Source organism: Onychostruthus taczanowskii, unplaced genomic scaffold, assembly GCF_017590055.1.
Source record: "Onychostruthus taczanowskii isolate IOZ18803 unplaced genomic scaffold, ASM1759005v1 scaffold10, whole genome shotgun sequence".
Lineage (NCBI taxonomy): Eukaryota > Metazoa > Chordata > Aves > Passeriformes > Passeridae > Onychostruthus > Onychostruthus taczanowskii.
Window position 1 is genome coordinate 4,051,421 of NW_024496526.1, and position 23,716 is coordinate 4,075,136.

Here is a 23,716-nt window from a genome sequence, read left to right on the forward strand (position 1 = left end):
AAAAAGGGAACTGATCTGCCTCAGATTAAACTTTGTTTAGACTCTGAGCCCTACCCTGTAACACTTGATTGCTTTCTCTCATGCTGAGTCTTCTGGCTCGCAACCTGGAACCAGCCGTGGCAGTGCTGGAGTGGCTTATACAGAAGAGATAATTGTGCAGTATTCTGGTGCTTATTTCCTCTCCCCAGTTTAAAGCATTATTTACTTTTGATAGTAGTTTGGACCAGCTCTAATGGCAACAGTTAGTAGCAAAATGGTAATTTAGTATAATGGGAGGGGCCTGTGACAGAGGTTTAGCTGAGCAGGTAAGGCAGTGTCCCTCTGCATAATTCTCTCTTAAAAAGCTTTATGAATTGCTTTGAAACTATTCTCCACCCTTCATAAACTTGAAAAAACTCACAACGACCTACTAAATGCAAATGGCTTAATACTGAGTCCTGTAATTGTGGAATCACTAGTAGTATCTGGATTTAGGAGCGCTGTAGTTCATGTGTAGTAAATCGTGACTAATGATCTCACTCCTCTAAGTAATGTGTGTGTGGGATGCAGCACATTCAGCATCAAGTAAAGCATAATAATTTTACGAGGCATGAATGACTCCGTGCATCAGTGATAGCATCTTGGTATTCAAACTTTAGAATTCATGACATTGCTAAGATTAAGTGCAGTAATTACCGCCTGCTGTTATCCAGGCTGCAGCAGCAAGTGGCAGACTGGTGCACTGACTCACCACATGGCAGCAGCTGTACCATAACTGGGCTGGGCAGGTCAGTCACTGAGGAGCTGCTGGCTCCTGGGGCTTCTGTCCTGCTGGCCCCTCGCTACCCCTGCGCTCTGGCAATGCACCCAGGGGTCACAGTAGACAGCTCCAGAGCTGTAATCCCAGCCCTCTAGGAAACTAAATTGTCCACAAAAGAACAGATAGTGTGGCAGAAGTGTGATTCAGATTACGACTGATGCCAGAGGCAGGTGAACTCAGGGGTAAGTAAATGATTTCTTGGAAGTCTGTGGATAGAGGAGGTGTGATTTTCTTGGATGTCATTCAGGTTTCCTTGCTGGCCTGTGCTCCCTGGCCTCCTCCTTGGTCTGAATTCCATACTGAGGAGACTTAATCTTCAGAAACTGTCTTTTTTTTAATATTTGCTGTTTGTGTTTCTGATAGGCTGCAAAACTGAAGCTTGTGTTTATGTGCCCTTCCTTCTTGTGGCAAACCAGGAAGTGTCCATATGAAGATGTTAATACTTGAAGGGTGCTGCTGTTACTCATTAAAATGGCATTCTAGACTAAAAGTGCAGTGATGATGGGGTGGCAATTTCACAGCATTACAGCTCACCCAAGCACCAAACTACAGCCAGTTATGCCCTCCTGATGGTCATTTTTCATAATGCCATACTTTCCTCTTTGTATTTAAGAACTCTGGACTTCAAGGCAAGTGGTTCTCAGTATAACTTAGTGCCATATGCCCTAGGAGGCACAGGGCAAGGATCTAAATCTATAAGAAGTCTGCAAGTAGAACTGGATTCTTTACAGTTGATTCATGGGGTTTTTATCAAGGGCTGAACAGTAAGTCACAACAGCATTGTCTGTCTTGTTCTGATTTAAATACCTTATTTTTGTACAATCTTCTATTAGTATTTAGCCTGTGAAGTTCAAGTTTGTCTTGTTTTCAGGAAAAAAAATAGGAATTTAGAAAGCATTTAAAGTTCCAAAGCATTAAAGTTCCAAAGACATATCTTCACTTGAAGGATCTTTCAGAAGATGGATCTGAGGACAGTCAGAAAAGGCAAAAAATTATGACTAACTATGGCTTTTTCAGTTTCAGAAAAGGTTTTAAACTACACAAAATTTTTGCTTACATTTCTGACGTTGCAACCCTTTTTCAGCTTTTCTTTGCAAATGTTCTGAAGAGCGTGTCTGTGTAGTCTTAGCTGAAAGTGTTACTTGGGCAAAGATAAATGCCTCCTATCAAATCTCTTTTAATTCCATAAATTATACTTACAAATAATTTATACTTGTAGCTATTTCAACAGTTATGTGAAACATACAGTACAATATTTATCATACTGGATATAATAAAATTATGTTAAAATAATTAGAAACCAGATATAGCCAAGACTGTTAAGAGGTGAGAATAATTCTAAGAAAACAATTCCTGGTAAGATGATAATGTAACCATTGACTCTGAATACCAATGGTATTGACACAAAGAGCTTTGACTGAACTTTGTCAGAGTTCGTGCAAAGAGGAGGGCAAGTTTAAATTGGATTTAGAAATAACTAAATGAAGGTAACAATACAATTAATGAGACCATTGGGAGGGGTCTAGACTGAGAGAACAGCAGGACTGTGGGTCTGAAGACAAATTATCCAAAAATAATACATAATCTAAATTTTCAATAAGCCAAGTTTAGTTAATACTGTGATCCCGTTACATAGCAAAAGTTAACTAAAACTGAAACATGTCTGCTGTGAAGGGGCATGTGCTCCAACTTGTTTGAAATAATATAAGTCCCAACTGACGTGTTACATAAAACATATTTTCAGACTCCAAGGACCAACAGGCTAGGACAAACGTCATTGTTTAAATTTAAGGAACTCTGAGTGTGTTTCTGAGTCAGCTGTATCCATTAAGATGTCTGATAAATATATATATATATTTATACTGGTAGGTTGTACAAGTAGGAGAAAAGATTTAATCTTTTAAGTCACATAAATGTGTTTTTGTTGGTTTGTGCTGATGGCATAACTCCTCCTTTCTTTATGGTTTGGGGGCTTTATGTGGAATTGGAAGGAGGTTTTGTATAATGGCTACTATACTCACCATTATTCCTGGGAATTCTGTGGCACTACTACTGGACTTCTGTTACCTGAGACAAGTCTGTGTTCATATTTGGGAGGAAAATGGGACCAGACAATGCCAACCCCTCCACCACTTTATGTTGCCCTCTAACCCTTTCACCTTCTGCTGCACTTTCAAATGTTTGTAGGCTCCTTTCCTTTACTCTTCCTCTCTCTTTTTCAAGTCTATTCTAGGAAATTTATTTCAGTTTCATCTGTCTCTTGTCGCATAAATTTTGGTGTTTACTCATAATGTTGACTGCTGAACATTCTGCAGTTTGCAAGTTTGACCTCCAGCTCAGATTCTGCAGTAGTAAGGATGTGAAGTGTGTCAGTTAGTGGCACATATGCACACTAAAACTCTTAATTTGAAAGTTAAACAGAACCACACAATTATGATCTGGCACAGCAAAGAGAAGTGAATGGTTTAATTACACATTCCATGTTGTGGTAGCCCACATGTATTCACTCACATTCATAAGCATTCCCTTCCTGTATTCAGCTATTGAACCACCTTACAATTTGGCTTTTGTTGTCTAGAGTATTCTTTTTGTAGTCTACAGTATTCTTTTTGTACAGTTTACATAGAAAAAGAAACTTGTATCTGCACTGATGGGTGGCTATGGTATTACTGATGATTATTGTAGAGCAAGGTTTTAATAGTGCACCAGACCTGCATCTGTTAGTGGTTCTGAATTTCTACTCCCTCTGGAAAATTGCCTAGAAATATCTATTATTTATATTTTTGGCCCACTGGTACCTCTGGGCACCACCTGCACTACAAAAAAATAGGTTCTGTGGCTGTCAATCTATTCATCTCCTTTTGTGCAAGAAACGTGCTCTATACAGATTTGCACAATGGCACGTTTACACACCCCTTTAAATCCTTCTGTTATATCAAAGAAATCTGGCCATTTTCATCATTAGTGCATTGCCACTTTGTGCTTTCTTAATTTATTTCTTTGCTACCCTCTGCCATTGCCTATGATGTACTCTGGAAACTCTTCAGGATGGTGTGGTTTTGGTTTTGCTTATCAAAAACTGATGTCACCATGTAATAAAATTACAAGATGGTAAGCAGTAATGGAGGTGGTCTCACAGACACTCCTGGGTCAGGACTCTTCTCAAAAGGCACATTCCACTCTTTCTTTAAAATATTAAAAATTTGCTGAGGTTTGCCAGTAATGAGATCTGAAGGTCTGCAGCTGTTTTATGGGCTGCACCAGGTGAGCTCCCTGATTCACTGAAATCACAGATTCTCTGAGTGTTTACATGTTGGTTTTTTAAAATGGGGTCTGTGTTTCAGACCATTTTATTGCAAGCAAACAGAAATCTAACAATAAGTAAACTGAGAAGGAAATGAGTGCAGGTGGGGTTATACAACTCGCAGTTCCTATGCTGGGACTACCGGCACCTCCAGAAATTTTTCAGAAGGAAAGCTGGTACTGTTCTGGTGAAGTACTTAAAGGATAAAGCTTCTGAAGCTTTTTCAAGTGGCTAGAAACAATGTGTCCTACAATGATTTTCAAGTAAAAAGGATAACAGGGGGAAATAATGGAGGAGTCCATATATGGAAACTGGGAAAAGGTACACTCAGAGAAAGCTACTACCAGTTGCAAAACTGTAACCTTTACAGCATAATATATCTAAGTTTATCTCACTAGCATATTAATAGCAGCAGATGCTTTACCTTAACCATGTATGAATTCAAACTAAAATTAAAAAATCAACCATACTGATAGCAAAGAAATAATGTAGCTACACTTCATAGAAATGTAGGAAGGAGAACTTCAGATGTTCCCTGATGATGTTTTCAAACCTGTTCTTGCAAAGCTCAGTGATAGCAAGTATGTGATGTCCTGCGATGCCTTGGCTACCTGAAATGTGAGGTACCAAGGCAACCTGGAAAAGTAATCCAGAAATTTTAGCTGCAAACTAAGCCCATCATTTTCTTTCTTCTCTCTCTGACATGCACCTTTTTTAACAAAAGATGTACACATCTATAGGCTGTTGTCATGGTTGTGGTAGTCATCTTTCCCAGATGAAATAAGTCTCAGCCTTATGTAGGTTTTAAAAACCTCTCTTTTTCTGTTGCTCTTCTCTAGACCCTTTCTAGTACGATGAAGTCCATTTCAAAGACATTTACATTTTAGCTTAAACCTGCATGTACTTTAACAGATTTTATTCCTGTAATATTTACTGCTGTATCCATAAAGACTGATGCGCCTGTCTAAATTCAGAGTTATTTGTTTCAGTGGAGTTATCAGTGCCCAAAGTAAGCATGCACACAGAGCTTAATCATGACGAAGTCCATTTCAAAGACATGATTTTAGCTTAAACCTGCATGTACTTTAACAGATTTTATTCCTGTAATATTTACTGCTGTATCCATAAAGACTGATGCGCCTGTCTAAATTCAGAGTTATTTGTTTCAGTGGAGTTATCAGTGCCCAAAGTAAGCATGCACACAGAGCTTAATCAGAATACAGCCTCAAAAATCTAAGTGAAGATAAATAAGGAAAACAAAAGCTAATAATTTTGATGCTTACTAGTTTTACTTTTCCAGCAGTTTATTCATAATTCTGTTCTAGGAATGTGGATCTTCCTTGAGACTTTCCTCTGTCCTCAAATTTTATCTGAGTGTCTGACTCACTTAAAAACTAAGTTTCTTCCACATAATTTTGGAAACTAATCAACATTTTACAGATAATCACTAACACCTTTGGAATTACACAGAAATACATACAAAAATAACACAAATACTTCTTAAACTGTGCAGATTTCTGCAGAAGTTGAAACAAGAAGTTTATGCAGTAGATCCTATCCAAAAGATAAATCATTCTGCAATACAAATAACATCTCTGAATATTATAATTTACAGGAATTTTTTTTGTAAGGTTATTGTGTAAGACCAGTGCTACTTATATGTGGATGCACAAATGTTTTTCATATATGTTACAGGATAATGTACGGTTCTAAGAGAACATCTTGCAGAAAATACCCTATTTTCTAACACAGGGGAATGAATTAGTGCCACCAAAAAAAAAAAAAAAATAGGCCGAATCCTGTTTTTAAAAAAAAAATAGGAGAAAGATGGGGTGAGCTTTTCACCAAACTAATGGGTGAAAGAGGCAAAAACTGGACTTTGGCTGCATGTATAATGGGTAAATTTATCTGATTTGAATTATACAAAATAATAGGTTCGTTCTATTCAAGTCTCATCCCAGACCCACCCCTCTTTTCCAGCCCTAGGGGAGGGAGCGTTAAATAATGGTCTGTGTAAACTGATGCTCATGCAGTAAGAGTTTGGAGAAGTGCTGCTTGTACAAGTTAAAGCAGGCACCGAAGAAACAGCAACCAAATAAAAAGCAGCTGCAGGAGCAAAGTGGACCCTTCTGAAATTAAAAGACATGTCTTTCTTCACCAGAGTTCTGACGATGAAATGCAAGCAGACACTTGAATGTGAGAGGACTTACTTTTACCAGGCGCTTTTTGCCAGCAGCAGGTTTCCCGGGCAGCCGCGGCTGTGCAGCAGCCAGCCCCTGGAAGTGCGGAGCAGCCCGCGGGCAGCGGCGGGGAACAAAGGCGAGGGGCGCGGAGCGGAGCTGCTGGAGCCCCCCCCGCGCCGCCTGGGCAGGGTGAAGAGCCTGCACGAAATGCCCGGACCCAACACCCTCTACAACCTCTACGAGTTCTTCTGGAAGGACGGCTTCGGCCGCATTCATGAAATCCAGGTACAGCTCCCTCGGGTACTTAAAGCTTTAATCACGCCAGGGTTACTTAAACCTTTCCTCCCCCGGTAAAGCGCCGGTGAATCGCCGGGATAGCAGCACCGCTGCTTGGCATCGCGGCGCCGCCTTCCCGCAGGGGAGAGCCGGTTTGAGGGGATCCCCCGCCCCAGTGCCCGCAGCACTGGAGTCTCCGGCACTTTTGTTTCGCGGGGGATCCCACGATCCCGGCGCCCGCGAGCGCTCCCCGCGCATCTTTGTGCGCGTTTTGAACCGCTGGGGAGGTGCCTCAAGCTGAAAGAAGAAAAAAAAAACACTTTTTTTTTTTTTTTTTTTTTAAACTGGGCTGTTTCACAAGCTTGCAGAGGGCTTATTTTTGGCGGGCAGGGCTGGGAAACGTGGGCTTCCCCGGGCTCTTAGACCGCAGCACCCACCCGCGCGGTGAGGCTGTGCCGGCACCCGGGGCCGCCCCAGCCCTGCCGCGGCCGCTGCCCTTCCCTCAGCCCGGCCCGGCGCTGCTCCGCCGTGCTCAGAGACCATTTTGTCTCTCCTACCCCGGCCTCCCCTTACATAAATACACTCTGCCTAGCTCGGTGCCCTGAGGGAGAGGTAGATGCGTCTGGCCCCGCTGCCGTCAGCGCTGGCCGGCTCCCCGCGGCCGCCCCCGTCCCTTCGGCGGGAGGCGGGCGGTTTGAACCGCGCCGGGGGGGCGAGGGACAGGCCCGCGAGTGGCGGCGACTGGCGCGGCCGGCCCTGCCGCCCCCTCCCCGGCCGCCACATTGGCGCGGGGGAGGGGAGCGGGAGGCGGGAAGCGGGGCCGGATGGCGGCGTGAGGGGAGGGAAGGGAAGGAGGGAGGGCCGGCCGAGAGCCGCTCCTGTCACCTGGCGTGTGGCGGTGCCGGAGCGGGGGGAGGCGGTCGAGCGAGCCAGAGGCCGGCTGGGGCTTGAGCAGCGTCCTCTGGACTGGGCACCTCCGCTGCTGCGGAGTCCCGCGGGCCGCGGCGCGTCCCCTCCGCCGGGCGCACCTGGTGAGGGTGGGCGAGGCGCGTTATCCCTGAGGGAGCTGGGGGAACAAGGATCTTTGTGCAGCGCCTCGGGGATGCTGGCATGGGCAGCACTCTTACCGTAAGGCTGTCGCTATCCAGAGATGAATTCTTTTGGTTGCTTGGCCAAACATGTGGGCTTCATTCCTGAAAAGTCACAGTGCATCTCCTGGGGCCCTTTCCCCGCGTAGTCCAAGCGATTCTAAAGGAAGCGCTTTGTGTATAAGGGAGTAAAGCTGCGTGTTTCACTCTCTTGCATCTTAGGATCCATACGCTTTCCACCGGCAGTACATATCTCATTGGGAATACCTCAAATGGGGCATTTATTATTTTGCTTTTCTTAGTGACCTTTCCCAGATCGCTAGGAAGAAATTCACAGTCAGCCCCAAGAGGTTTCCTGCCTGAAAATTACTGAAATTTCAGGAAGAAAGAAGAGAGAGAAGGGGAAATAAAAATAGAAAAGGGAAAGTAAAGAAAACCGGACTTTAAATGAATCAAAACTTGAAAGTTGAGATCTACAAAGGGCCTAAAAACACCAGGAAGAGGCAGAAGAGAGAAAAATAAAGACTCACATAAATTGCTTAGTTTTGTCCAGCTTTCTTATATTTACCATTTAGATTTTTGAGAAGAAATTCTAGGATGTATGCTCTATTCCATGGCACCCAAACTAGATTGCTAATGATGAATTGCTCAGCTTGATTGCCTGCTAACTAAGACATACACATGAAAGTTAAAGACAACTAAAGCTCTTTGTTTCATTCTGGTTTTTTTTTTCCTCTAACTCTGTGGTGGTGTACAGAATTTGAGAGGTACTCATTGTAGTTTCGTAACACTAAAAAAGATGCTGCCATTGGTTTCATGTTCTTTCCCTATCAAAACAGTGGAAATTATTAAAAATATTAAAAAGAATATAAGACATCCTAAATAGCATATCCTTTTTGCTACGACTAGCTGATATGGGTGAGTACTGTTCCTAGAAAGGAAAATGTGAGGAAGGATAAGGAGAAGTTGCAATATAATACTAGTTTTTATTCTGCCTAGAGTCTCAAGAATCACAGGATGCCCTGTTTGCCTACACGTAGAATGCAAGTAGGCATTAAATTTAACAGTCTGTTAAATTTAACAATACAGTGAACATCAGGAACGAATCAATCCCAAACCCTTTGGTAACCAGCACAGCTACTTAAACAATGTCCTTTGGTGCACACAAATATTTGTGTGCTATATGCAGAAGGGGTGGGGAAGCCCAGAGCCTTTTCACAAAGGAGGTTCTGTTCTCAGTAACACGATTCCAGTTAGTCCTGGCCAAAGTAGTAATGCCTACAGCAATTATGACAAAGGGAAAGTATTTTTAATTTGGTGAGGTTGGATCTCTTTCGTCTCATCAGTGCTATGCAAGGATAAAGAAGAGAAAGGTGAGGAGGGAGGGATTTGGATGCTGGCAGTTTGAATTTATGGTGAGTGAAAGAATGACTGGTGTGAGAGTGGTATGTGAGGCACTAGAGTGGAATATTTTCAAGGTTTGGAATGAGGGAAAGAAAAACCCATGTTGTGATGGAAAATACAGAAATAGAAATCCTGGAGATTTTTTTTATACATGAAGTTGATAGAATGGTGTTCAGTCTGTTGAAAGAAAGGGATGTCCAAATACTTTGTCCCTGTCCATTCCTGGTTTAAAACTAGTATTTAATTTATTTGATTGGATAGCTTGTCACTTGATTTATTTTCTGTTGAAGGTTGTTGTCACATGTAAACATCACCATCACTGAAAAAAATAAACTGCTCCATAAATACCAAAATTTGTTGAACCTGTTTTTCTGTGACTGGTGGCCTGTAGTCCCCTCACCCCACTGATTTTTCCTTGCCACACTCCTTTCCCAACTCATGCTTTCCTTTCAAGACACATACTCTCACAGTTATTATTTCCAAGTTCAGTATCCCTAAAGTATTTATAAGGCAAGAGATGCTTTGGGTTTTGGGAGAGCTTGTTCATGCATTGCTCTGTCTGTGATGTTGGTTAGGAGCAGACCACGCAGAAATGACAACGAAGTTCCTGCTGTAGCATTTCCCTCATCAGGGTGACTAATACATGTGTCTTACATGAATCTAGGTGCTGATTTTAGAAAAATGGTAAGAATATTGTGGGAGACCTTTAGAACTTCGACTGAAGTTGCCCATTGTGTTCCAAAAGTAGTTAAGAGGTGACTGACAGAGACCACAATTGCACAATTCATGTTTTATTTGGAAACTAGACAAAAATAATTACATTTTTTTAAGTGTACTTGGTATCGTGTTCTGAAGAGTGATTCATGTGTCTTAAACTTATTGTTGGCAATTAAACAATTCATCTCTGTAACTAAGATTGAATAAAATATATTTTACATACATTAATCTTGGGTCAATACTGGATTTTCACAAGTGCAGTTGGTGTCAACCATCTTTGGTTTATAACCAGCATAACTCTGTGTGCAGATGTCTTTGGCTTAGAATGTAGGTAATGTCATAATAACTTTGGTCAGTTTAACTTGTCTTAATACTTTAACCAGAAATAAAGGCTTTAAAATTGATTTTCAGAGTCTTAATAATATATTTTTAATAACTGCTTTGCAGTTTGGGGGTGGGGGTTTCCCCCCTCTGAAATAAGGATGAACCTGGACTCCAAGTGAATTTGTAAGACTTGAGAATTTCACTTCATGACCATGTCAGAATAAAATTTATTTGAAATAATCAGTAAGATTTCATGGGACAGTGATAGTGCAACCTTACCGGAAAACTTTTTGGGTTGGTTTTGTTTGTTTGTTTTAATATATAGACACAGCTTAATGTTTTCCAATCCTCTTTATTAATTTCCAATCCTCTTATTTGCCTTCAGACTGAATCACAAGATTTGTGGATCAATCACTTAATAAACCCCACTTGAAGAATAAGACCCCACCTTTTCCTTTCTTTTGCAGAATTAACATATGTCTCTCTCAAGTTCACTGCTGACAAATCTGTTCCAAAATGCAGTGTTTCACTAGGCTGTTGGACTGTCATTATTCTTGGTTAGGTGCAAGAAATTTATACATAGCTGCTTTATAAGCGATTAAATGGTAGAGCAAGTAGTTATTCACAAAATATATCTTCGTATTATACTGGTAATTTAACCCTATATGCTTCCATGTTTTTCATTTTTGCAGACATTCTTGCCAACCTGTTTGATCTGAAGGGATGTGTTTTGAAGTCCTTTCATCTTCTCAGTGTTTGGTTTCACTCACATTCTGTGCCTTAGAGCTTTGGGTCTTTCCAGTCAGGGTCCTGAACTGTGTGACCTCTCTGTTTTCCTTGTGAATATTTCACAGTAATGCTTACATGCTTCTCCTGACATTTCAAACTGTTCCTTGACTGGAAGGCTGGGGATGAAATTCTAGATGTGAGAGTTTGTGTATAACAAATTGTCAGTTTCCTTTTGTCATAGTTTTCCTTAGTAATACTTGACTTCTGTTTCTCTTTGTTGGTGATGCTGTAGCAAAAACACACTCAGGAATATGGAAAGATCTTCAAGTCTCACTTTGGTCCCCAGTTTGTTGTATCCATTGCAGATCGAGACATGGTTGCTCAAGTGCTCCGAGCAGAAGGCAGAGCACCACAAAGAGCCAACATGGAATCCTGGCAGGAGTACAGAGATTTACGGGGCAGAGCCACGGGGCTCATTTCTGCGTAAGTGCCGCCAGCCCTTCACTTTCCTTGTTTTCTTGTGCAAGTTTGGTGATTTTCTGAAGGACTGTACAGGTCATCTGGGAAATCAGGCTTTTCTGTGTGGGGAAATTTATGTGGCCGGTGGGGAGAAGGGAGTAGGTATTTGTGATGAATGCTGTGAATTTGTTCTGCTGTGAAGTTTCAAAGGGATGGCAGTGATGTGTAGTTAAGTGTGCAGTGAGCTACTTTGAATGAAGACATTCTTTGGGAGTGTGTATCAACTGGAGTTTGAGCTGACTCACTTACCTGCAAGCAGTTTTACAGAATAGAGCATACTAGCTTTGGCACTGCACTGCATGAATGTGGGTTTATTGCATCACTTCTAGACTGTTCTATCTAGCAGGCAGTGTGCTGTGGGGAATTGTTGGCTCAGATTGGTTTAAGCTTTATTGTTGACTGAAATGCCTCCTCAGTAGACAAATGTAAAGAATGGTCAATTCACACTGTAGTGCATCCCCAGACAGATACTTCTGAATCTGCCTGATTCCAGAGGAGCTATCTGTCTGTACAGCTTGCATAACCTGGCAGCACATGTGGGTGTGGTTAATTGCCACTGGGAACTACTCACAGTCCCCACTGACATAGGATGTTTATTTAGAGGAAAATTAATTTCCTGAGTCATGGACAGTCTGTTTTTCATGGTAGCAAAAGGCTTTATGTATTGCACGGCAGACTCAAATCTTAAGCTGCAGTTGAGACTCAAACTAACAGTTCCTTGATACTTAGTGAAAAGAGACCTTAAATCAGGAGATTCAGGAAATACCTGTTAAAGAGATCAAATTCTTCTGCTGGCTGATAAGTTTCTGTGCCTTGCAATGGCATTGCTCCAGGTAAAAAAAGTAATGGGAAACAAAATAGACACATAAAAGATAATTGCCCATTTTCATAAGGAATTGAAAGGTATCCCTGGAACCACTGTTCCTAAAATACTCTGCTCATACAAAGCACATAAATACTACAATTCAGATTTTTAGTCTTCAGCATCAAGGTTTCCGTGCATAGCTCAGATAAAGCAGAATCTGTAGCTGTAAGTTGTTTCTCTACAGGTAGCTCTTCTCTCTTATTGCTTTGTAAGTTTAGAACTGTGATGGCTGAAGGTGATGTATCAGTAGTGGAATTTATGGTACCAGCTCAAGTTGTTGATTTGTCAGATGTGAATGTGAGACCTTTATTTGGTAATTAAGTACTGCATCTCTGTAAAAGCAGTTTTGCAGACTACCCATTCGAATGTTTATTTAAAGTAATTTTAATAGAATATTTTACTAATTCCTTGCGTTAGCTACTACTAAAAGACTAACATAGGGACACTCATCAAATTCAGATCATTGAGTGGGTGAGTTCTGTCGCTCAACCCAGAGACTGACATGTTGCAACACTGAAGTTTAATGAGGACATGCAATAAATACAGAATAAAACTGTAGGAACATAATACAAAATATACATTATCATAATTTTCATTTCACCTTTTGCTTTTATCTGACATGAAAAACTGCAAACAGTTTTGTTGCAGAGCTCTTATCCAGCTGATGATTGTTAAGGAAAATGATGCATTGACATTATTAATAATTTCTTCTAGGGAGGGGGAGCAGTGGCTAAAAATGAGAAGTGTACTGAGGCAAAAAATTCTGAAACCCAAAGATGTGGCTGTTTACTCTGAAGGAGTCAATGAAGTTATCACAGACTTAATTAAAAGAATCCACACCCTCAGAAGTCAAGAGGAGGATGGGGAAACAGTGACCAATGTTAACAACCTTTTCTTCAAGTATTCAATGGAAGGTAAGCCCAGGCTGGATCTGTAGAGAAAATAGATGTAAAGCAGTGTGGTTGTGGTTAGGAATTTCTGTCAAATGACTTTGCCCTGATGTGATTAATCTGAAAAAGGAGGTTTGACATTCTGCATTTGTGTGTCTTCCTAGTTAGTGCAGTGGGTATCAGTAGAATTCCTTTGTAGAGTCCTTATATTGAGGAGCAATTCCCATGGAAATACTGGTGTACAGGTAAAGTGTTCAATCAAGGTCTTGAACAGTCTCAGTACTCTGTATTTCTGCATTAGTTCCTCAAGAATAAGAGTGCTGACTTTCTAACAGGTGACTTCTAAGACATGTTAATTATATACCAGCCAAATTCCAATGAGGAATCCCCATGTGATGTATCTAAATTCAGTTCATAGCTTAATGTGGGAAAAAATACTGCTTTTCCCTGCCTACAGATGCCAAGTATGGGATTGTTATGCTTGCCTTAAGATCATCTGCCTCTGGCTACCATTAGTTAATGAGGGAATGCAGAATAAAACCCTGGCCTGAGCCTGTATGGCATTTCCCATGTTCTTACAGCAATCTCATGGTGATACACATTTCATGTATTTCTTTAACTGACTGCATACAACCCCATCTTGTTATATGTAATGCCTTTTAAAAACATTGGTACTCTTTGCTGACAGGCAGCTGAGTAATTTGGGATTTGAAGAATATCCAGATTGCTCACTTTGTGTCAAATTGCTGGCTGCCTGCTTGGTCTGTTTCACATTAATAGTGTCTAAAAACAGCATTTAACTACCAGTTTATGGAATTTCAAACTGTGAGCTTACAGATTCACTGTAACTGATGGGTTGGTTTAAATTCTTCCCATTCTTTTAGTTTTTAATTTATAACTTGTGCCTGGCGCACATTTATTTTCTATATGACTTGCTGTTTATTTAACTTACGCTGTAACTGTTCAGAGGAACAATACATGAGATTTCTTTGAAGGGACCATGTAAGCAGTGAGAGGATGTATAAGAACCAGCAGTCTCTGAAAGAGGCACAAAAGAAAGAAAAGATGCAGAAAAATATCTTCGCAGGGAGGAAAATTAGGAAAGGAAGAGTGAGTTGAAAGTAACCAAAATTTAAAATTATTTTTGTCAGTAAAGATAATGTCTAGTGGGAGTGCCTGCAGAAAAAGATCTGTGAAAATTACAGCAAGTCAGAACAAGAGACAGTCAATATTGTGACTTGCAACAGTGTCACACTTGCTGTTTTTTAGGGCTGGATGGAGACTGGGTGTGCAGTAAAAGCACAGTCTGGAGTGCAAGCTTTTTATCCATTTACACAGGCTCGGTATTCATTTGCTACCAGCTGCTGACAGACACAGCCTGTGGTAGAAACCCCTCCGTTGTCACCAGCTATCAGAAATGTCTTTGTGTTTTCAGAGGCCAGCAGGGCAGGCTCAGGATTCACAGTGCAGTGCAAAACACAGCGAACAGGCTGGAGGCTGCTCTACTTCTGGTGGAATTCCTGGCTGTCTTCTCATGCTGAGCATTATTGACATAGCAACTACTCTCTTGCTGCAATGTTTAGCTGGGCTGTTTTACTGTGGCTTGGATTTCTGTTTTATCTGTTCCCTAGCTGAAGCAGTAATAATAATATTAATAAATTTCTTGTAAAGTAGTTCCATTTGTAATGCTAGTTAATTCCTTAAATTATTAATATGTATTCATGCATGTGTATAGACAATTCTTTCATTTTTTATGTGCAGGTGTGGCCACTATTCTGTATGAATGCCGGCTGGGCTGCCTGGAAAACAACATCCCACAGCAGACTGTTGAATATATTGAGGCTCTGGAATTGATGTTTAGCATGTTTAAGACCACTATGTATGCAGGTGCTATTCCCAAATGGCTTCGTCCACTTATTCCAAAACCCTGGAGAGAGTTCTGCAGATCCTGGGATGGACTCTTCAAATTTAGTAAGATTTAGTAGTAGAAAAGTTCAGCTGTATTTCTGCAGGTTCTGTGTGTGTTTGAACGGAACAAGCTGCATTTCTCTTCTAAAATTATAAGAAGACATTGTGGCAGAAGTAAGTTTCATATTAAATGCAGACTGGCCAGGGGAACTGTTTTAAAAAATATTCTACTGAAAACAAACTTTACCAGTACATTTCAAAACTCCCCTATTTTACACTGCTCTTTCTTTATTTATCTTCATCTGTTTCAGCACCCACTTGTCATTCCAGGTCCAAGTGCTTTGCCAAGGTTTTGTCTTAAGCCACTTCAATTTTAATGAGGGTAGTTTTGTTGACTTCAGCAAAATTTTAAATAAGCACCCTGACATAATCACCACTAAAACTGACTAGAAAGTTAATAAACTAGGCTCTGGCAATCAATTAAACACTTTGTAAAGTTTATTTATATATATACAAGTGTATAAGTTGGCATCAAAGTACACTGGTGTACTGCAATATTGGTTTTTTGGTAAATAAAACATTACAGGCTACTTTACAAATCAGTTTTCATGTAAGTAGGAAGAAGGAGTTATCTTTGCAATTTTTTTTTCATGTTCTTGAATGTTAAAAAAACTTGAACCCTTTTTCTCTCTCAAATATGAGAAAGCTGCATGCATTTTAGTTTTTTGTAGGCTCATTCTGTGAGCCATTAACTTTCAAAGGAGTTTTTCTCTTCTTAAATCCTTTGCTTGACCAAAGATGCTGTTTGCAGTCACTAGAATGTACATGGAGCTGTGGATGAAATTGCTCAGCGTGTCATTCACTGAAGGTTTTGTATTTTTGTTATCACTTTATGGTACTCATCTTTCTCTTCAAAGTAATTAAGTTCTGTGGCTTTGACCTTCTGGTTGCTGCTAGCATCTTGCAGCAGCCTCTCTGTGCTGAGCTGCAGCGTGCTCTGCAGAGTTCACCACTTCCTGCAGAGCCACCAGGAGACAAGCCAGGTGGGCATAAAAACTTGGCCTCGAGCTTCCCTCAAGGAAAGGAACTGAAGTCTCTTGTGTGCTCTCTTTGTGCTCAGCATTCTCATGCTGTGAGCTACCAAGGTTCCTGTCAGCTCAGTCTTTCCTTGCCATGAGTACCCAAGGACCTCCACCACCACTCTAGGATTTTTCCTTAAGAAAAATGAATTTTTTTCCCCTGGATGTGCAGTGTAGCGTGAGAAATGTGATTACTGAATGGAAGCAGCAGAAAAATAAAAATGGAGGCTTAACAATTTTTTTGCATCCCCAAGGTCAAATCCATGTTGACAACAAATTGAAGGCTATTCAGTCTCAGCTGGACCAAGGAGAAGCAGTGAATGGTGGGCTACTTACACACCTCCTAGTGAGTAAGGAACTTACTTTGGAAGAGATCTATGCCAACATGACTGAAATGCTTCTGGCAGGAGTGGACACAGTAAGCTTGTTACCATTTTTCTTGTGCATAGTTGTTTTTGTACACCAGGATCACTGGCAGCTCTCTTCAGGAGGCTTACATTGCTCGTAAGGATGTAATTCTAACACATTTAAGCCATGATGCCTTTAAAGTGATAGAAAATGCTTCCTGTACTGTGTAATCTCCACTGGAATGAAATCAGTGTTCTGATCTAGCTGTGGTTTGCAGGAACCCATCACTTGGGAATCTGTTCCACAGCTTATTAAACAGATAAAATAGCAACTGTCATTACATTCAGCTTGTATTTCATACATTTTCCTTTACTAGTTTCTTATCAGGTTTGTTTTTGTGCTACTTTAGGTGGAGCACAATAGAAAGGTTAGCTGAAAGTTTGGGTGAAAAAAATTGATCAATAAACTCATGTAGAGTTTGGTAATGGATTTTCATGTATGGCTAAGTAAATCAACTGGGACACACATTATGGATCAGATACCTGCTTTCTGCTGGAACCCACTGGGGGGGTGTTAGGCCAGCAATGATTTGGAAAAGTCATAAGTTCACTCTACCCCTGCTTGTGCTGGCAACATAGAGTCAGGCTGAGGCAGAGAGCTGAGGTAAAGGCTCAGGATTAATGGGGCTGGTGTATCCAATATGTTAACACCTGGGAACGTTTTTCAAGTGTCTCTCATTCTTTATTCTTCTGATTTGCCATACATTTGGAGAAACATTAATGTCCTGTGTGTATCTTCCCCTTTCATTCCTAGCGTGTGAAATCAGTGTAGCTCAGTACTGACTGCAGTGTGACAATTGGAAGAATAAGGGAAAAGAAAGATGAGTTACTGTATGTACAACGTATACAGAGTTATTTAGAATATCAGTGAACACTTCTACTATAAATGATTGTTACTGAACAAATTTTTTAAAGCAATTATATTAATTTGGTAAAGAAGTGCTATGTAGGACTTAAATAGTCTTATAGTGAAAAGGTTTAAAATAAGTAAAAAAATAAAATGGTCTTAAAGAAAAGAAAAACTCTCTGGATAATTGGATTCAGATTTTTTGTGGCTTAAGGAAGTTTGTAAGGTTTCTAAAGAAAACAAAAAAACCCCAGCAGCAATCACTTTAGAATTCCAAAATAAGGAGCGTATGTAAAACTTCTTTATGTGCTGAATATTACTCCATTGGTTAAGTGTCTCAAGGGCATATGAATTTGCAGAGCTTTTTGATGTTGGTTCTTAAGTAAAACACAATTATTAATCCCATTCATTTTCTAATCTTTCAGACCATTAATTTTCCATTTTTAGTGTGTGACATTTTCCATTAAAATAAAAGGACAATGTTCATGCCAACAAGAATTTCCCTTTCCATTTGACTCAGCTTTCTCAGTTGGGAACAGACTTTTTCTGAGAGGACTATCCTTCTGACTTCCTTATTTTCAAGTACAAAACAAAAATGGAAGGAACCTTTTTTTTTCCTACTGCTGTCAATTCAGATCTCATTTTATCATAGAAATATACATAGAGATTTTGAGGATTATGAAAGCTTTCAACAGAATTGTGAGGCAGTTGTTGGCTACAATGCATTTTGTCTGTTGCTGGAACAGTCCTAATTTTTAAGAAGTTATGAAGGAACTGGGAACCTGGGGAGGAGCACTGTTTATATCAGAGAAGTTCTGCACAATTGCCAGCTCCTCTGAGTGAAATAGAACTGGGTTGCATTGTAAAAGGCTCAGCCATTCCATATTGCAAGAAAATCAAGAAAAACTTATGAGAATGGTACTTCAAGCATTATACCCCAGTTTGAGGACAAGACATAAAAAGTCACCATCATGATGAATTTGCATTCTAAATTGATCTTAAGCTTAAGACCAAAATAAGACATTTCCACAAGCTGATTTTTTCCCAGCTGTGGTTAAAAAAGATTAGATGATGGGTTTCTTTAAATCCTCTTGTGCTCAAAGTTGAACTGTGTCCTGCCTCGTGTTCTATTTCTTCTTCACACAAAATATTTTTAAATGATAGTGGTGTAGCATTGCTTACCAAAGGATAATCTTAGCAGTGATGATATCAATTCTGTCCTGTGAATGCTATGAAGGGACCACCATATGCTTAAAAGGGGTTGGAAATGTTCTGAGAAGAATTTTCTTATCTTGTTTCCTGTGAAGTGTTTTTGTTGGAAGGAAAGGTGAAATGCACATTGAAAACTAAGAGCTAACTTAATCCATTGCTGTTTGGAGTGTTTGTGTTTCAATATTGCTTACATAGTTGGGTTTGCATTTGGTTTGTCTGTTGCTTTTTATATTTGACTGGGAAAATATCAGCAGGGGTTGTTTTGATATGTGGTGGACTTCTAGATGGAAAGGGGATGAAGGAGGGGATGGCAACATCTGGCAACCTCCCATTGAATCCAGATGTGAATCATTGCCAGCCTGTTTCATAACTTTAAACATATAAAACATATAGTTGAAAGCTGGTTGTTTTTCTTGGCTTGAAATTACTATTAATGTAATCTTTTTGGGCTTGATGATTGTGGTTTTTCCTTAGACTTCTTTCACTTTGTCCTGGGCCATATACTTGTTGGCAAAGCACCCAGAGGTGCAGCAACGTGTTTATGAGGAAATAGTTAATAAACTGAGGAAAGATCAAGTTCCAGTTGCTCATGATGTCCCAAAATTGCCTTTGATTAGAGCTGTCCTGAAAGAAACCTTGAGGTAAGTAGCAGACAACTAAAAGATTCAATTCCATGTTATTCTAATGAATTTTGAGTCCATTTTAGCGTTTGTAGTTTATTGTTGCTACTGCACTTTGCTGCTTCTGCTTTTATTTATTTCAGTAGCATTGTGTCCAAGCATGCTCAAGCAATGCATAAGATAGATTATGTAATGTTTAATGTTTCTCAGTTTGGTAGAAGTGGTATCACATAGGTAGGACATGTCTGTTAAGGCAGGGAATAGAAAGCTTGATTTTTCCCTTTAGTCTGTATGATAAAATGTAACAGCCTTCTCCCCCACACTGGTACTTTGCAGTTCCCACTTCAATAATTTTAAGCTTTTTGATTTAAATTAAAGGCATGTGACATACTTTTTTTTTAAAATATGTTTATGCTAAATGTTCATCATGAGGTGAGGGGAGTAAGAGGATTTTAGAGAAGGCATCAATAAGGCTTTTTCAGCTTTAGCAGCAGTGCTAAAATGTCTCCAGCTTGACGACCTACCTTCATGCTTGTACATGTGTAAAGTGAATAAATGCATAGATCAAATAGCTCAACCTTCAGTTACTAATAAATAACTTTTCTCAGATGATGGTCATATTCTCACAGATGATTCAAGGTCTTTGAAGCTCCAAAGTGTTCTGTACTCCTGAAAAACATTATTGGTGTGACTGAATATGGCATTCATCTTGCATATTTGTGAATGCAAATTGGAATCTAAACATTTTAAAAATTGTGTTAGTTATTACTGTTGAACTTCAGATAAATATTTCTCACTAGGTTATATCCAGTATTGCCAGGAAATGGAAGAGTGACCCAAAAAGACTTGATCATTGGAGGATACTTGATACCTAAAGGGGTAGGTTCTGTTGCAGTCCTCTGCAGAGAACAGTTTATTTTTTGCAAATTAAATATGATCTGCTCCAACATATATACACTTCATTGATTTTAAAAGATTTCTCCATGCTAGAACATTAAGAGGAAGGTATTTCATTTTATGCCACAAATAGATTTTATGATAGACCTGTTGCTGTTGTTTTGATATTTTTTATTTGAGTCCTCACCTGCAAATGAAATTTATCCTCATGACTTCATCTTAATATTCTTGAGGGTGGAGTCTATTAATAACATATCTGTGGAATGGTACAATTCAATTTAAGAAGCATGGATTTCATTATTCTTGCAGTTTTCCAATTCTTTGTCTGTTAATTCCCTTTGTGGAAAATTTCTCCCTTTTTTTCATGGCAACTTCGTGAAACAATTCCCAATACTTGTGACTTGTTCCTATCTCCCTCCCCACTGCATCTTCTCTAATTGATGCAGCAACTTTGAAAACAATTTGAAGATTATTTCCTTTGACCAATCGAGAAAGGGATTTGATTTTTGATTTTTTTTCCCTTTTGTCTTCAGAATTACTCAGAGTTGCTTAATTTTTATCACCTATTATTGCAGAAATTACAGTAATTGCAAATGCTTTTGAATTTTGTTACGTGCATTGGAGCTAGCTAAATGTAAATATCATTTATTTCCTCAGACCCAGCTGGCACTTTGTCATTATGCTACTTCATACAGTGAAGAGAATTTCTCCGTGGCAAATGAGTTCCGACCTGAGCGCTGGCTGAGGAAAGATAACTTGGACAGAGTAGACAACTTTGGCTCCATCCCTTTTGGTTATGGCATTAGAAGTTGTATAGGAAAAAGAATTGCAGAGCTGGAAATCCATCTTGCACTGATTCAGGTCAGAACTGTGTGACAGCATTACAAGAAGGAAGTGAATTGGTATTATTTTTTTTATGTATGCCATTTCTGGGTATCCTACAGTGGTCAAAATCTTTGTTTTGGAGTGTTCTTTAATGTACTCAAGCTGCAAAGACTAGAAAATTGAAAATAATCATGCTTGAAATATAGCACAGTACCTAATGGTATGGTACACAGGATGTGAAACTAAAGGTAAGTTTGTTAAGGAAATACATAGATTTGGTACAGAAGGCTTTTGTAAGCAAATCAGAAATCTTTCTTAATGTCTATTAGAATGGTTTCTGTGTTTTACAGAACTTACAAAGATGTAAAATGGATTTTATATCCTTGTACTGATCACAGTGTGATGACAAACAGTATAATTTCTCCATGTTCTGGGCTTTTCTGTCTCCTGGTTCTTTCTTCTAACTCATTATCATTTTAGATGTACATAATTTATAGTTATATAAATAGTACATATTGAGATGTATTGGTTTTGATTGGTTCATATCATAAAGAAAATGTTCCCAACAGCTATATTTTTTGTCATTTACATTTTCTATTTTGTCATTACATTTTCTGTATTTTTTGTCATTTACAAGACAGTCTATAGCTGATATAATGAGTACAGTTTGTGCAATCAAATTGCAAAGATTTGGTAACTATTTCTAGTTAATTAACTATAAAAATATTTAGATCCATTTTATGTATTCAAAGGAAAGGTTGATTGAGTTTGTCTTTGAGTTTCCTTCAGTAAATTTCTAGAGCAATCTCTGAACAATTAGTGCCTGTCTTTTGGAGCTGAGAGTGAGAGAGCTCCCAGGGGCTTGGTAAAACAAACACACTTCCATCTTTTTTAAAAGGCTTAAGGAAGCAATGGAGAACCTACTTTGTTTTCTGGAAGGAAACTAGAGCAAAACAGCACACAACCTATTTACAAACACAGAAATTATACTTAAGTGATTTAAAATTAGAAACACATGGAGCTCATCAAAGAGAAAATGTTTCAGACCAATCTGATTTCTTTCTTTGACTTATCACTTACCTCATGTGGGGGTATAAAGTAAGTCATGTACTCTGACTTCAGGAAGTATTTTCACACGTCCTGTATGTTTTTGCTCTCAATTAAATTAATAAAATTTGTTCCAGATAGAAGTGCCCACAAAATGCATGCACAGCTGGTTGTAAAAAGGAAATAGCTGGAGGCAGTAGTTATAGAATAATTGCTGTTGAACTGGAAAGCATTTAATTAAAATTCTGTAAAAGTCTGTCCTGCATTTGATTTAGGCTGTTATTTTCATTAACATTGTAAGTGATGGATTAGAGAATACTTTTACAGCTTGCATGCGATACCAAGCTGATGTGAATTAATTTAAAATCAGGGGATGTGAATATAGAATTTTGAAGAAAAAGGAGAAATGTTCTAGAAGCAACACAAAATTACTCATTAATGACAGTTGCAAGTTAGTGCCCTTGAGAAGAAATAAATGCATAAATACAAATTTATGAAGAACTGAGTAATATTAGTACTGTAGGAAAAGACTGGAGTGATATAGTAAAAAATAATTCAATTCTGACAAGGCAATGTGATTCTAGATAATATTAGCAGCATTAGCAAGCATTTTGTATGTCAGAAAGAGGAGCTGAATTACTCAGTCTTGCCAAATTCACTTAGCAACAATAAACAGCCATCCCCATGCATTGCATTTTAAGGACAATATAGCCAAATTCAAGGAAATTTGGAAGACAAAGATAATAACAAGAGGGATTTTAAAAAGAGAAAAATTAAATAAAAGCTTTGTCACATATCTCATACTGAAAACTGTAGTTATGTATAGGAAAATAATATATTGGTTAGCAGTCATCCTAGGAGAAGAACTAGAGAAAATTACTTAATTTGCAGCAAAAAGTGTTTGAGATTTATTATGAGAAGTTGAGGATATTGCAGTATTTCCCTCTTGTAAGTGTAAAAGTAGGTAGCTGAGGTATTCTTCATTCAGAAAAATGAGTTTGATGGGATTGGAATTCCTACAGCTTTCTTAATAATTTCACATATTGATTGATATTAAAGGAAGTGAAATCAAAAACACATAGAGGGGAACCTGACAAAGTTTGGAAGAGACCTTAGTTTCTTTGATAGTTCAGACTGATTAATCTGGTTCTGTGGGATTTCTTCAGAAAGGTCTTGCTCAGTCCTCCCTCCATCAGAGGAGGAAGATTTTCAATTATAATCTTTACCTTGTAACACCTTCTTTTTGTTTCCTGGATGGGAATCATAGCACTTAAACTCTGCCAAACTGGCAACACAAATTTTGCTTGTGACAGTCTCTTATGTTCTCTTGTTTAAAGGCTACTCTTCACTGGTAATTTTGCAGTTTTTCTAATACTTGTTCTGTTTATGTTCACAGCTACTTCAGAATTTTGAAATCAAAATTTCTCCCAAAACGGAACCAGTTCGTGCCAAAACTCATGGACTTTTGACTCCTGGAAATTCCATCAATGTCAGATTTTCTGACAGGAAGTGAAACTCGGATGTTTTGGAAGTACTAATACAATTTTTATGGAAACAGGTTTGCATTTTGCAGAAGTTTAAAACACACTTGTTCTCTGGTTTGCAGGTATTTGACAATATCATGAAGTATTATGTTCTGCCTGAGTTCTAGCAGTACATAAGAGCAATTACCTCTCCTGTAACACTTAATTACACATATGAAAATATATGCCAAAAAGATTCCTTCTTGCACTGGGAGTCTCCTTTTATCTGGGAGAATTCCTTGTAATAACAACA

At 39.1% G+C, this 23,716-nt stretch overlaps 1 protein-coding gene across 1 annotated transcript; it reads left to right on the top strand.

The window, feature by feature from the left end:
- Positions 1-6,247: 6,247 nt before the first annotated feature.
- Positions 6,248-23,453, top strand: LOC121337872 (cytochrome P450 27C1). The gene is made up of 9 exons (XM_041408242.1): positions 6,248-6,571; positions 11,117-11,307; positions 12,923-13,122; positions 14,860-15,069; positions 16,340-16,503; positions 19,026-19,192; positions 19,972-20,050; positions 20,726-20,929; positions 23,337-23,453. Exons 1-9 carry the CDS (start codon positions 6,248-6,250, stop codon positions 23,451-23,453), a joined length of 1,656 nt encoding a protein of 551 aa, XP_041264176.1.
- Positions 23,454-23,716: the final 263 nt, after the last annotated feature.